Below are 13,104 nucleotides of genomic sequence, written 5' to 3'. Positions count from 1 at the left end.
ATAACCAAAACAAAACAAAACATGTCAGTACAGAAGAAATAAATAACAAATAGAGCACCTATTCAAGAGCTACTAGGGTCTGGTACAGTTCTACCTAGGGTGGGCTCTTAGGGCTCGCTATATGGAGTTCGGTTCTAGAATAAAGGTACCTGAACCGGTAGATTCCTCGATCCTCACCCATTATAGGATCATACGGACCGAGTTTAGTTCAGGGGAACACATTTCTCTATGGCTACACTGAGATTAAAACCTCACGAAGGCATAGGTACGGATGTTTCCCGAAAGCAATCTACTATCCCATGCGGAGGTGAAAACCTCACGAATGAGTAGTTTCTCACACTCACTTAAAAGGTGTAACCGAGTGGTCATGCAATGCAATATGCAGAAATGTATCAAAACTCAAACCAACACAGCAATTATAAACCACAATGATGAAGATTGTAACAAAGACGAATCAAATGCAACGAAAAGATCGTACACTTAAACCAAGTTTTCAATTTTTGACAAAAAGACAAAAAGTAATCAACTCGTGGCTTAACTCTCTTTTTTAAGTCCCCAGTGGAGTTGTCAAGCTGTCGAAACCATTTTTTGAAAATCGGGATCGACTTTGATTTTGAAAATGAAAATAAAAAAACGGGGTCGCCACCAGTCCTTTTTATTTAGGTGTGATTGGATCACCTAGTAATTCAGTCGTTTTAAAAAAAAATTAAATTTATTAAAACAAAGATTTTTGGTCTGCAAAATCCAGAAGACGGGTTCGGGAGTCGGTTACGCATGAGGAAGGGTTAGCACCCTCGATGCGCCCAAAATTGGTACCTAGTTGATTAATTAATGTCTTGGTGTCGAAAATTTGAGAACTTTGAAGATTTTAAAAGTACAATCCTTTGTTAAAATATTATTTAATTAAAATTTTTTTAGAAAATAGTGTATTTCATGTTAATCGAGGAAAAGAATTATGCCCCGTAAGTTAGGACACAATATCTTGAATCCCCGAAACGAGGATAAATACCGAAAATTATTTATTTTGGAAGATGTTTGATTATCTCGGTTTTAAAAAGAGATCATATCCCTTAAGTTAGAACACGATCTTTTTTTTAATTCTCGAGATTATTTAAAAAAACTTATGTTTAAAAAAGGGACTCGTTATTCGGATTTATTGATAAAATCGAAACACCGTAAGTTAGGGAACGACTTTTTCAAATCTCGAAACACAGAGTATCGCTTATAATAAAAAAAAATTTAAAATAGAATTTTATGTATTAAGTGAAGGTTAATGCGATATGATTTTGTAGTAAAATGGAAAATGAATCACGGTGTCGATATGTGCAAAATAATATAAACGCAGTGACAATAACGGAAAGGGGCAGGAACAAATGGCATAAATAGACGGATTACAAATAAAATAAAATTAAAAAAACTAAAATTGCGGTAAATAGATACGTGAATGAATGGTGCGTAAATCGATTAAATAATACGATCGATAATAAAATAAAAATAAAAAAGAAATAAATAAGTGAATAACAACGATAATATTAATAAAATAGAAAATGATTCAAAGTTTAAAATCATAAAATGATATAGGTAAATGAATAATGCGAGTATATAATAAAATAAATTCAAAGTTTAAGTAAATAAAAATAGAAACATAATGATAATACCATAAATCAAAAATAGAAAATAATAATATATTAATAAGAATTATAATGATATATATTAATAATAACAAATAATAAAAAATAACAATGGGTTAATAAAGATAATAATAATAATAGAAGTAAAAATAATAATAATCAATATAATAATAGTAAGGAATATAATAATAATAGTAATAAAATAAAAAAATGATGGTAGTAATAAAAAATAAAAACAACAATAATAATAATAATGAGGATATTAATAATATAATAAAATCTAATATTTTTCTTTTAAAATAAAATATGTAAAAGGATATAAATAAAATAATGAAAATAGAGATAAAGCACACACACACACACACACACACACACATATATATATATATATATATATATATATATATATATATATATAAAATGATATTAATATATAAATAGGAATAAAAATATAATAATAATCGAGACATAAATGGATGAATAAAAACATAGATAAATAATAATAGTATCGAATAAGAAAATAAATATAAATTTAATAATAGTAATAGTGATAATAACACAAAATATAATAATAATAAATAAATAAGTATAGAAAGGAAATATAATTTTAATGGTAATAATAAGGAAATAATAACAATAATACAATAATGATAAAGTAGTAATAAAAATAAAAATAACAATAATAGTAAAATAATAATAATGATAATAAATAATAGTAAAAGAAAATAATAAAATTAACTAATTTAATAATAAAGTAGCTAAATAACTAAACAAAGGACTAAATTGAATTTAAAACAAAAATTCGGGACAAATTCGAAACAAATAACGAAGGAAATGGACCACATTGAATGAGCGAATAACAAGGAGGGACTAAAGGGGAAAATATCCCCGTCCTCCAAAACGCAACACTTTACGTGGGACCAAAATGAAATTGAAATAAAATTTCAGGGTAAATTTAGAAATAACGAAAGATTTAATTGTGAAACTATAACAAAGTGGAAGGACTTGCAGTACAATTACCCCCAAAAGCAAAAACACGCGGGTCCCCCTGGTAGGTCGGGTCAACACGCGGATCCTGGCCTCAAAACGACGTCGTTTTGGCATTAAGAAGGCCGGCTAAAACTGCATCGTTTCGATCGGCTATTTAAGTCATAAAAAAATTTCAACTTTTTCATTTTTTCTCCATCCTCTAAAAAAACACACAAAAAAAAACTCTCTCTCTCAAATTCCCTTAACTTCCTAGAGCTCCGACCATGGCTCCAGCACCGTCCGCCGCCGTCAGCGCCGCCGCATATAGTGATCGGAAGATCAAAAACCTCTCCCTTTTTTAGGCAAAAAATAAGGTGATGATTTCTCTCTTTTTTATATTATTTTTAATATATGTGTATATGAAAAAAAAAGATTCGAAAAATGAATAAAAAATAAAGAAAATAAAAAACCTTAGCACGTTTTGTTTTGAACTTTGTTTTGTTTTGTTTTGGTTTTGGTATGCTTGAATGTTTTTTTTTTTTTTTTGAATCCAAAAATGTCCGAAAACAAACTACAATGAATTTTGAAGGCTTTTATAGCCATTTACAAGTTGTTTGCTAATGATCATTTCTTCTCTCTGCAGGTGGTGGTGGCAAGGGTGGTGGTCAGTGGCGGCATTAGGCTCTGACAGAAGCTATGGTAGGTTGCGGCGCCACTTGGGTTAAGAGGGCTAGGGTTTTTTTTTTTTTTTGTTAAGGTTTGGGCTGTATTGGGCTAGTGTAATTAGGTTTTAGTTGGGTTAAGTCTGTTGGGTTTGGCTGATTGGGTTTAAAATTGAGCTTTGGGTTTTAATTGGATTGATTTGGTTTGTAAAGGAATGGACTTTGGACTTTTGTTTTTGGTTTGATTTGGGCCAGGGCTAAAATTGGGCTCTACAAGTACTATATTTTTTTTTACTATTTTATTGGTTTTAAACATGTAAAACAAGTTATTTCGTTGAAGATGAGCAGACGAGTAAGAGCTCTTATCCATTACAACGATCAAATTTGTGAGACCGAAATTGGCTCCGTATTTGTATTAGCGCAATCCGAAGATCTAGCATTCAACCAAACCATAACATTAAAGGAGCTTTGGACAAGGATTAGATGCAAAGTAAGGATCCATAGAAGAATTTCGAGCCTCAAATATAGATATCTTTCGTCATTAGAACTCGCTAGATATGTCATTTTGGGATCAAGTTGGGCAACGATTTAGAACAAGTGATCGGATCTCATTACTCTAGTGGGAATATTGTGCTGGAGTTGTATGCCAACTTGGTTGAGAAAGACGAATGTGACTCGGGCTCGTGGACACTGTGTCCACTAAATCCCACGTCCGGTTAAAAAGCTGAAAGTCCAACCACACGGTTGTGTGATGGATTCACATCATTGCTACAAAGCTTATACTAAGACCTGCTAGAATCATCATCAATGGTGAGACATTCATCAATTTCGCCCCTCGATCACTGGGGTGGGGGGCAGTCGGGGGTACTTGATCACCGGACCTATGACACACCCTCATGGCGTTTTGTCAATGCCTTTGACTTTAATTTTGGCATGTTAATGTTCAACGCTAATAATACTCAGATGGGCACGCCATCAAGTTACTACGATGGGTCAAACAGAAGTATTTTGGGGTTAACCCGGGATTTACAAGAACGGATGATTTACTTTTGACAACCTCGATCGACGACGACACATCTAACCCTAGATTTAAAATCCGGGTTGCTAACGAAGAGGACAAAGAAACAGATAATGACCCAATAGATGAGGTAAGGCCCGATGGTTCAAAAATTACGATAATTTCAAAATCAGATCCCAGAAGATGGTGGGTCTGATGGTAAAGTTGCGAACATTGCTCAATTGGATGACTCAAGTTTCACGGCTTACCAACCCCCACCACAAATACGAATTCTTGATCTTGTTGTTGAGGGAGGTTTAAAATACCTCTGTAACACCCTTACCCGTAATCGACGCCAGAACAGGAAACGAAGCATTACTGGACTTATACACAAGCAATCACACAAAACCGAGGCATAAATTTTCATCAAAATTTAAAAATTTTCACAAACATTTGTAATGTCTCTAAAACGAACCTACGATGTCCAAAACATACAAAAATATATAATACTAAAATTTACTACACTCATTATATGGATTGAAAATAAATATTATTATATTTGACAATAATTATTTGATTTTATAAATAAAGGAGTTATTAATTAAAAGATAAATTAAAATAAAAGACCTAAAAATAATATATTTATTAATTAAAAACATTAATTAAAAAACTTCAAATAATATGAAACAAAAATACAAATGTGTTTAGAAAAGGGATCGAATTTGAGACTTAAAGATAAAATTATTATTATTTAACTATCTAACAAAAGAAGCTAATGTGTTAAAAACAATAATTAAAAATAAAAGCAAAGCTTAAAACATGAAATAAAAATAAAATTGTGAGTAAGAGAGAATTCAAACCCGAGACTCAAAAACAAAACCACTAATATTTAACTATCTGACCAAAGAAATTTGTGTCAAAAAATCAAAAAACGTGTCTTCAAAAACACACCAATGAAAACGCGTCTTACAGAAAGCACTTTTTAATTCTTCCTCCGAAATCAACATATTTACCTTTACCTTTAAAAAAAAAAAGAACATTTCCCTCAACATATTTTAATCTTTTATTAATTTTAAAACCCAAACAATATATATTACTTAATCTTTCTTCTCTTTTCCTTTATCCAATCATTTGTTTATTCTTTTCTTTTCCAATTAAATGACATGAAATAACTTTGGATAAACTTAAATTTTAAAATTTTTGAGTTATTTTAGTTTGAATTAATATCGAGTTCAACTCAAATTTGTGAACTCAAATTTAGATTAGAATTTAAAATTTTCTGAGATGAATATACCAAAATATAAGAACCCTCACAATCAAGAACATCTCACATTCTGTTTTTCTGACAACTATGAACAAAAAACTCTCTTCATCATTTTTTATCATTGCAGGATAATTTCAACATTTGCAGAATAATTTATAAACCAAGAAATTCTAAAAATGAAAAAGTATTCTATACTAAGAATAAAGATGCTAATTTTCTTCCACGCAGAATTAGAGACACTTGAATTTTAACGTGTAAGAAAAAAAATAATGTAGATGGTATGATGGAAACTCTTGCTGTAAAAAAAACTAGATTTTGCAGCATTTACCAGTGCAGAACCTTCAACGATGATGTTTTATTTAAACACCGAAATTGCAGGCCTGTACAAACTCCAGATCATAGTCCACGTATTTGGTCCAAAGAGGTTTGAACTGGTTCATGGCGATATCGAGCCATGGTTTCATGTTCCCGTTGAAGTGCACCACCGCGGCATTGCTGATCTCGTCCATGCTAATGCTTGGGTTATAACCGAGTCCAAGTACATGCCAAGACTTGTCTAGTGGTTTCGTCGTGGAATAAAATGTGATTAAACCGGGAGGCAATGTTCCTAATTTCCACAAGGTCCGGTTTTCATTCTGCAAAATCAAGTTAATTCATCGATTATCGATAACTGAACTAGAAATGCTGAATAATGATGACAGGCAGCCATAAAGAACATAATCCAAGAAAATACCCAAAGAACATCTAGTTCTAGCATTTCCAATTCCACAGTTGCATTCCCAATTAGTGTTAATTGCACCAAACTTCACCAAACTTCGACCTATATCCTAAACGAATCCCAATCTTGCAAAACATTCCAATTGAGTTCTCAAAAAGTCAGTTTTAATCAAATCCTTCTATTAGCCTAAGTGTCAACTTGGACGTTGAATTCTAGCTCGGATCTTACGTTTACGAAAACACATAAATCAAAATTTAAACGCATATATACCCATTGCATGTATAACGATCAAACATGTTGAAAAACCATACAATGACATTAAAATTTAGGACTCTTTCTTTTTGTTCAATGTCATATTCAAGTTGTCTGTGTTTAAAATTTAATCCATGTGTTTAAATAAGCTCTATATTATATCTTATTTTAGCATATTCAACTTCTAAATTGACTACTAGAATGATATAAGAACCTGAATAGTAAAATGCTTAAAGATCTCACTTAATGTTTTGGAATTCCATACCGATTTAGAATCTGGACCAAAGTTGGAGGACATTCGCTGGAATTAACTCTTAATTAAAATGCTTTAAGCTTTGAAACAGGACAATCAAGCTATACTACCTAAAAAAGGTTGCATCATCCAATGGCATAAATCAAGCATCAAAAGTAGAACAAGCAAGGCATAATAAATCAATCAAACAACAAGAGAGTGGCAATGAAAGCGTACCAGATTCTGCCAGTAATGATATTCCTCAGTACATTTTTCCCTCCTCCAAGCGTCCAAATCGAAGAAATTCATCCCATAAGCCCAAGCACACGCCTTGGGATTAAACTTCTGTTTGATCAAAGGATGCGAGAAATTCATATACTGCGCGTACCTATGGAAAGACCCAAAGCAAGTCTCCACCGCCCCATTCACTTTCCCATCCATATCAATCTTCCACAACCCTGTCAAATCCTTTTGAACAACAATATCATCGTCCAAAAACAGAATCCTATGCAATGTGGGATACATCTCTGGTAAATAAAACCTCAAGTGATTCAAAATTGACAAATACTTTGGGTTCCTAAACTTCATGTTAGTAGTATCTTTTGTGGCATTTTCAAGCGTGTTCTCGAAGTAAAACTTCTGCAAATTCGCGGATTCTAACTGTCTCAACACTGGGACATAAGATGAATTCAAAAACTTATAATCCTCAACTGCTTTAACTTCAATGTGTGCTCCATTGTAATCTTTCAATTTGAACATAACCTGCATTGCTCCAAGATTCATCTTATCAGTCACTACATGGAAAACGTGTTTCCAGGGCTCTTTCGCGTTCTTCGTGGCTGAATTCACCACCACTGATGCTGCAAGTACGTTATCCGAAAAAATCGCATAATGATAAAGCTTAGGGTCCTCAAACTCAGGAGGAGTTGGCTTCCCTTCATCGGTATACTTCTCTGGATGTGCAATACGTTCCTCCATCAACCTCATTGCCAAACAATGTAAGCTTTTAGGGATTGATTTGGCCGCGATGAGGCTGGAAAACGCACCTTGCTTTTTCGCTTTTGTCAGCTGCTCGTTGACAGCGAAGATCGTATCTTTTAATTTCTGGATCTTGAGTTGGTTATCAAAAGATTCCTTGGCTTCCGAAATCATTTGGCGCGTAGCCTTTATTCGCTCTTTCACTTCTTTCTCGAATTGCCGGAGCACCGACTCATCGATGGACAGTGAATCAGTTTCAAACAGAGCCCGATAAGATGGTTTGTTAATGAGATCCGAGTAATTCCGGGATAGATCGGCGAAAACCCTAACGAGCTTCGAGTTTTCAAGCTTCAATTTCCGAGCGTAAGACGCGTAAGCGAGGACAAGAGAACGGTGATCGCCGGCTTGTTTCCGGATCTGATCCAGTCGAGGCTTGAGCGGATCCGATTTAAGTGCCAAAACGGACCTCCTCGTGGATCCGATTCCATAGGAATCAGTTGAGAAACCCTAGAAAACACAAAAGAAACGAAACCGTTCCATCAATCACCGTATACTTTCCTTCTTTAATTCGTCTTTAAAAAACAAAAATGAGTCGAAAAAAGAGTTTAATTTAATTTTCAGTTACAATAAAGAGAAAGTTAGTTAGAACTTACAAGGTTTGTTTGAAGATGAGGAGACAGAGAGTGGTAAGTGAAGAAGAAAGAAAGAGCAAAGAAGAAACAGATTGCAACCGTAATTGCAGAAGCCAATAATCTAACTGTAAATCCAAAACCTCCAATCGTCGCCCCTGCTACTCCGACGCCGCTGCCGCTGTTTCTTGCTGTACGATGAATCGCCATCTTTCCGATCTATCACCGACGCATCAAACGATTTAAAACAACGGAAAGATGATGCCAAAACACAAGCGCCACTATCTCTTCACTCACTGATTTTTGTTTTTGTTGGATTTTGGGTTCTAAGCTTCGGGGACTTTCGCTTTCTGATGTTAGAGAGATTATGATAAGGGGTGTTGGTTTACGGAGATCAACGGCTTTGATTCCGTTATTGTCGGTGAAAAGGTAAGCTAGCTGGGTGCCACTTGGAATTTGGCGGCAACGCGGGATCCTGTGTGAACGCTCCCATTTTATCTTGGTAACATTTAGTCCCGAACCTTAACAATATTTGCTGCCTTGGTCCTGAATTTTTTTCAAGTTAATCCTTAAATTTAATAGTATTTTTATTTTGATTCATGGTTTTAGATTTATAATAACATAACATTTTAAAATTATGTCACATCATTATTTAAATAATTTTTAATTTTTTAGAATTTATATAATCTTTTTAAAAGTTCATATAATAATCTGATACAATTTCAATATAAAATGTATTCACACTTTAACTAAACATAAATTTAATAATTGAAATAAGAAAATCGAGATTAATAAAAATTGAAAGATCAATTTTAAAAATATTATTAAACATAAACAACTAAAATTACTTTACTTCTTCTCTTTTTATTATCATGGCCCACACCATGGGCACCAAATATTGGAGCAATAAATCCATAGGCATGTGTTGTGGTAGAAGACTATTGATTTGGTTTCGGTCAAATTAGGCATAATTTCATCATCTATCACATTCGTAACTATCCTCATTAAAATATAAAATAAATTTTAATTTAATATACAAATTACGATATGTTGTAATATATATATATATATATATATATATATGAAATTTTGATTGTATTTTATATCTAAATATGAAATTTTGTAGACATTTAAAGAAATAAAATATTCATTCATTTTATATCGTATTAATCTTTAATATAGTTGTCCCTATGATTTTATTTTGTTAGCAATAATATTTTTAAAAAATTCATATCAATATTTTAATCAAAATAATTAACAGCATTAAATATTTGAATTAGTTAAAGAACTAAATTATGTGAAATTAGAATATAAAATTAAATTTAATATTTAAAATGATAGAGGGACTAAATCTAAAATTTAACCTTTTTCCTTTTTTCTATGAATGAGATTGTGGGATTAGTTGTGAATGAGAGTGTATTATTAATATTTAACTTGGAAGAGTTGGATTTTGACATTAAAAATCAAAATCTTTGAGACAAAGCAACTTCATTAAATGACAAAGTAAGTATGTTTCAAACATAATTACATTTTTGGACATGTTTGTTTGTAACATTGTGGATTATAATTTATAAATAAATAAACCCATAGAAAAAACAATTTATAAACAACAAATCAAATGTCTTTCCATTTGTAAGATATAACATTTATTGTAATTTATAAATAAATAAACCATTGAAAACCCAATTTGCTACTAACAGATCTTGCCTAACCAAACAAAACCAAACGTTTCACTAAATATTATATTGCAATATTAATATATACTAAAAGTAAATTATTATATTTTGGTTTAAAAATATATTATTAAATATATATAAGAATCAAATGGATTGAAATTGAAAATTTTAAATTTTAAAAATTATATTATTTTTATCATATATAATTTTTTATTAATTTTATATAAAAAATATTAAAAAATATCATCGTAATAATATAATTTACTTCATAAAATAAATAGCTTTTAATCTATTCATAACTAAATTGCTAACAGATGAATTTGTAATATCAATTCAAATAATAATTTTAATAGTAGTATAAATATAGATAATAGTACATTTGATGGCAAAAATGTATGTATACTATATTAATTAAAGATGATAGTCAAATTTGAGAAACCACATATTTTTGAAAATTAAGAACAACTTGAATTTATAAAAAAAGAAGAAGTGGTCTAGTGGAAAATGCATATATTGTGAGACTTTAATTAAATACTAATTTGTTTAAAAAATGAAGAAGAATAAGAAATCATCAAACATAATAATAGTGTAGTCCAATTGTGTAGAAGCTGTTTTAGATTTGCATTCACGGGTTTTTTATCCAATTGGGTTAAAAAAATTTAAAATACTAAAATAGGGTGTCAGATACATTATTTACGAAAATGGGTTATTTTTTTGAGTCGAGCCTACTTGATAGGCGCGACTCATTTTTTTAATAATATATATATTTTTTAATATTATTATTTTATTATATTTTAATAATTTTTAAATTTTTAAAATCTAATCGGGTCAAAACCGGTCGAGCTAGACCCGAGGCGCGATTCATTCAGCGCTGCTTCTGGGCGCGATCGCCTCTACTGCCTCGCCACGTGTCCCCGCCCCCACCGCCGGCCTGCACCTCCCATGCCACTGCAAAGAGAGAAAAGAAAAAATTTTATTAAGTTTAATAACTATTTAATATTATTATTTTAATAATGTTATTAATTTATTATTTTTATACTTAAATTTTTAATAATTTTGAAATTAAGTTTCATAATTTTTAATATTATTATTTGAATAATTCTGAAATTATGTTTAATAATTTTTAATATTATTATTTTAATAATGTTATTAATTTATTATTTTTATGCTTAAATTTTTAATAATTTTGAAATTAAGGTTAATAATTTTAATATTATTATTTTAATAATTTGATAATTTATTATTTTTATGCTTAGATTTTTAATATTTTTAAAATTAAGTCTAATAATTTTTAGTATTATTAATTAAATAATTTTTATTGGAAAAATACGAGTTGCGCCATTAGGCGTTCTGGTGTGTCATGGAGATCCGTTTACTGTATACGACAAATCGCGGCTAACTTCCATTGAGATTATAAGAACGCAGACTGGAAACAACAAGTTGTGAAAATGGGTAAAAAATAACCTTATCCTTTCAATATATTACAAAACCCCTTAAAATTGATGGTTTGATGGTGTGGTTCTAGGGGCATATCTTTGTGGAGCTCGACGTTCACGTTGTGGGCGACTACGACGATCAACTTTCTCTTCATCCATATGTAGGGGTGTAGAGAACATCTCAAATGCCACTGATGAACTCGAGCCAGGTGGAGTAGAGAACGGCGCTGGATATGGGCCAGGAGGAGTAGAGTACGGTGGTGGATATGAGCCGGAAGGAGTAGAGTACAGATGTGCAGTGGGCTGAAGATATCAAAATCTGAATAATATCACTAGGCTAAAGAGCCCGGGAAATAGTCATCGACCTCAAAATCTGGATGATAAGAACTACTCCCGGAGTGTAGCTCCCGCCTCGCCCCCGCCTGGATTAAGATCGCCTGCCCGGCCTGCTCTGGTCCGCTCCGAGCTGGTGCATGATGTGGATCTGGAAAATATTGCCCAATTTGTGTTGTATGAGGGGGGACTACCATCGGCCGCCCACCAAATAAAAATGGTTTCCGCTTCTCATAGTACCACTGTAGGTACTGTGTCGAGGGCCGCAGATCCAAACAATGATCCATCGGAGGTATCCTACCAAACCGGTTGTTCCACATCGTAACATACTCTTCATGCACATCTCCCCAATCTGCCCAATGCATCCCCCTCCTAGTCATGCCATGGAGCTTTGTAGGCAATCGTACTGGTTATGTCGGGATATATTGTACACAACCGAACTGCCGGAGTACTCAATCGCCATGATACCACTCCACCGTCTAAAAATGGATAAGGGGTGCGCTAATGCACCATAAGTTTGAGTGGACGTAGGCATGCGAGGGAATAACGACCATAATCTTAGGAACAGAATACGGCATCCAAATGAACTGCACAGTTAATAACATTTTCATATTAAAGCAAGTTGAGTGAGATAAAAATAATAAAATTAAATTGATATTGGAAAAACCCACCCCCTCCCCAGAATGATTCTCCATCATCAAATGGTATATTGGAACCGTGTATGACCTCTCGATACCCGGATTCGTGCTCCATCTACGGAAACAAATTGTTAGAACAATATAACCTAACAAATTCAATTAATTGCTATAACGCGTAAAGATTCATCACCTATTAACAAGTGGAAATATATATGGCTGGTGACTAATGGATGCCAAGAATGGCATCCGATAAAGTGTCCATGACTGCAGCAGTATGAGGTATCCGCCTATGTCCATCGCAGAAGGATCTGTCGTCCGAAAAAATTCGCTGTACAGCGTGGCTAACACTGCGGACCCCCAACTGTATGAACGCGTGTTATGCAAATTAGACAGTAGCGGTAAATACATCAAACTGACCTCACTGCCGTGTGAATCCGACACGAGTACACCTCCTATAAGGTGCATAATGTAACCTCGAACTGCCTGCATAACCTCCAATTCAGTGGCAGTATTGGGCAAATGCTCAAAATTGGCCTTTAGCCATGCAAACTGCAATGTGGCAAATTTCCCCTCACTTGGGGGGCGTCCAAGTAACTCATAGCAAAGGCGAGCCGCCCTCGAGATCGAATTTACGCCCGTGACCACGTTCCCGTCGATGGGGAGCCCCAGCTGTACTGCAACGTCCTCTA

At 33.0% G+C, this 13,104-nt stretch overlaps 1 protein-coding gene across 1 annotated transcript; it reads right to left on the bottom strand.

The window, feature by feature from the left end:
- Window positions 1–5,611: 5,611 nt before the first annotated feature.
- Window positions 5,612–8,828, bottom strand: LOC108455062 (galacturonosyltransferase 8). Its single transcript, XM_017753679.2, has 3 exons — window positions 8,357–8,828; window positions 6,963–8,210; window positions 5,612–6,158 (listed from the first exon to the last, which is right to left on the bottom strand). The coding sequence occupies exons 1-3, from the start codon at window positions 8,540–8,542 to the stop codon at window positions 5,883–5,885; spliced, it is 1,710 nt and encodes a 569-aa protein (XP_017609168.1). The 5' UTR covers window positions 8,543–8,828; the 3' UTR covers window positions 5,612–5,882.
- Window positions 8,829–13,104: the final 4,276 nt, after the last annotated feature.

Source organism: Gossypium arboreum, chromosome 7, assembly GCF_025698485.1.
Source record: "Gossypium arboreum isolate Shixiya-1 chromosome 7, ASM2569848v2, whole genome shotgun sequence".
Taxonomy (NCBI): domain Eukaryota; kingdom Viridiplantae; phylum Streptophyta; class Magnoliopsida; order Malvales; family Malvaceae; genus Gossypium; species Gossypium arboreum.
This window is presented reverse-complemented; position numbering and strand designations above follow the sequence as displayed.

What these genes read in the sequence shown, in the direction of transcription:
- LOC108455062 (XM_017753679.2), bottom strand. Translation starts at nt 8,542, where the DNA reads ATGGCGATTCATCGTACAGCAAGAAACAGCGGCAGCGGCGTCGGAGTA. An exon ending in CTCATCTTCAAACAAACCTT is followed by an intron (nt 8,211 to 8,356) that starts GTAAGTTCTAAC and finishes TGTGTTTTCTAG; the next exon opens with GGTTTCTCAACTGATTCCTA. An exon ending in ATCATTACTGGCAGAATCTG is followed by an intron (nt 6,159 to 6,962) that starts GTACGCTTTCAT and finishes TTGATTTTGCAG; the next exon opens with AATGAAAACCGGACCTTGTG.